This window comes from Sinocyclocheilus anshuiensis, unplaced genomic scaffold (assembly GCF_001515605.1).
Source record: "Sinocyclocheilus anshuiensis isolate Anshui unplaced genomic scaffold, SAMN03320099.WGS_v1.1 scaffold412, whole genome shotgun sequence".
NCBI lineage: Eukaryota > Metazoa > Chordata > Actinopteri > Cypriniformes > Cyprinidae > Sinocyclocheilus > Sinocyclocheilus anshuiensis.
The window spans coordinates 2,134,289-2,136,048 of record NW_015558661.1 but is presented as its reverse complement, the minus strand read 5'-3'; the positions used below and the strand labels follow the sequence as shown (position 1 = coordinate 2,136,048).

The following is a 1,760-nucleotide window of genomic DNA, read 5'->3' as shown; positions in this document are numbered from 1 at the left end:
CGTTTCCTCCTCTTGAGGTCGCCACTGCTTTTAAGAAGAGGTTGCCAGGTTTTCACAACAAAACCCGCCCAATCTCCTTTCGAGGGGGTCCCCTGTTAAAAATCGCGTTTCGAGGATAAAATACGCATGTTTTGGCGGGGTTCCCCTGGTAAAATTCGCATTCCAGGTGCTAAATATCACGTTAGTGGGGTCGTTTTTCAACCCGTGGCAACAGTGTTAAAGCAGCCCAATTCCGCGGGAAAACCGCGGACTTGGCAACACTGGAAGAGGATAGCTTTCGGATAGCGCATCAAGAACCGGGTTGACCGGGTACTCGGTACCACCGGTACTTAAGAAAACCTGGTACCGTAACGTTTTCATTTTTTTAGTACCGACTTGGTACCGAAATACCGGGTCTTTTGACAACACTAGTAAAATCTGAAGACTGAATGTTTTGTTCACCTCAGTTGTTGTAACGGCTACATAAAGATTATTGTTAAGTTACATTTACATTCAAAACATAATATATGTGTGTGTTACATTGTGTTAAATTGTAATATTTCACAGTATTACTGTATTTTGTTGTGTTTTTAAGACTTCAAAAATGTTACACAGTAACTCAGTTTTGCACAGTAAAACAGTATTTTAACCACTGACATTCATTAGCTCTCTCATTTTTATCTCCTTTTCATTGACAAAATGTGAATGTAATGTGTTTAACCTTCTCACCTTCCTCAGGTATCTGTCTCCTGTGCGTCAACCCCCAGCAACAGAGTCCGAGCCGCTTGCACCAGGCACCAAAGCACTCCGTTCAAACTCTCTGAGCCTCTTCTACAAAAAATGTAGGTTAAAGCAAAGCTTACATTCAAATGCAGTGAGTTCTGAAAAGAACATTTAAAGCTTTTTTGTTAGTTTATACACAAGCTATAATAGCATGCATTAATATTGGTCTCCTAAAATTATATATGTATGTGTGTGAACCTGGACCACAAAACCAGTTTTAAGTCGCTGGGGTATATTTGTAGCAACATTGTTTCTCTCTTATAACCTCATTATTTCTCACTAATAACCTAACTGAAGCAGCACATGCTCTTGATACGAATTCTAAAAGTGACGTATGTTTAACTGTCAACTTGAGCTTTGAATCCGTGGCGGAAGGAAATAGTTCCACACAAAAGAAGGTTTTATTAGGCACTCCGTTGTTTCTTTTTTAATTACACACGTTCCGTCGAACTGTTGTATAAATGCAATATCACTCTCGTACTCGAGTGATATTGCTCATATATATACATGCACACACTGCTTTTCAAATGTTTAAAAATCTTACTGATCCCAGTGTTTTTTAATGGAGTTTCTTATGCTCATCAAGGCTGTATTCATTTGATCAAAAATCACACAAAAAAAAACAGTATTTGCTGTACAATAGTTCCAAGTACATACTTGGAAATATTATTGCAATTTCTAATATTGGTTCTAATATTATTTTAATATACTTTAAAATATTTATTTCTGTGACACAGAATTTTTATGAGCCTTTATTCCAGTCTTCAGTGTCACATGTTCCTTCAGAAATCATTCTAATATGCTGATTTATTATCAGTGTTGAAACTATTTTTGGAATTTTTTTGGAACCTGTGATACTTTTTTCTTTGATTATTTGAATAAAAAGTTCAAAAGAACAGCATTTATTCAAAATAGAAATATTTTCTAACAACATACATCTTTACTGTCACTTTTTATCCATTTAACACATCCTTGCTCAATAAAAGTATTAATTTATT

At 35.9% G+C, this 1,760-nt stretch overlaps 1 protein-coding gene across 1 annotated transcript in view; it reads left to right on the top strand.

Moving 5' to 3' along the window:
* Window positions 1–1,760, top strand: part of LOC107681157 (retinoblastoma-associated protein-like) — a 33,414-nt gene that overhangs the window by 20,646 nt on the left and 11,008 nt on the right. Inside the window, exon 19 of the mRNA XM_016477351.1 lies at window positions 718–821. Coding sequence (XP_016332837.1) covers window positions 718–821 — 104 coding nt within the window. The remainder of the gene's footprint in view (window positions 1–717; window positions 822–1,760) is intronic.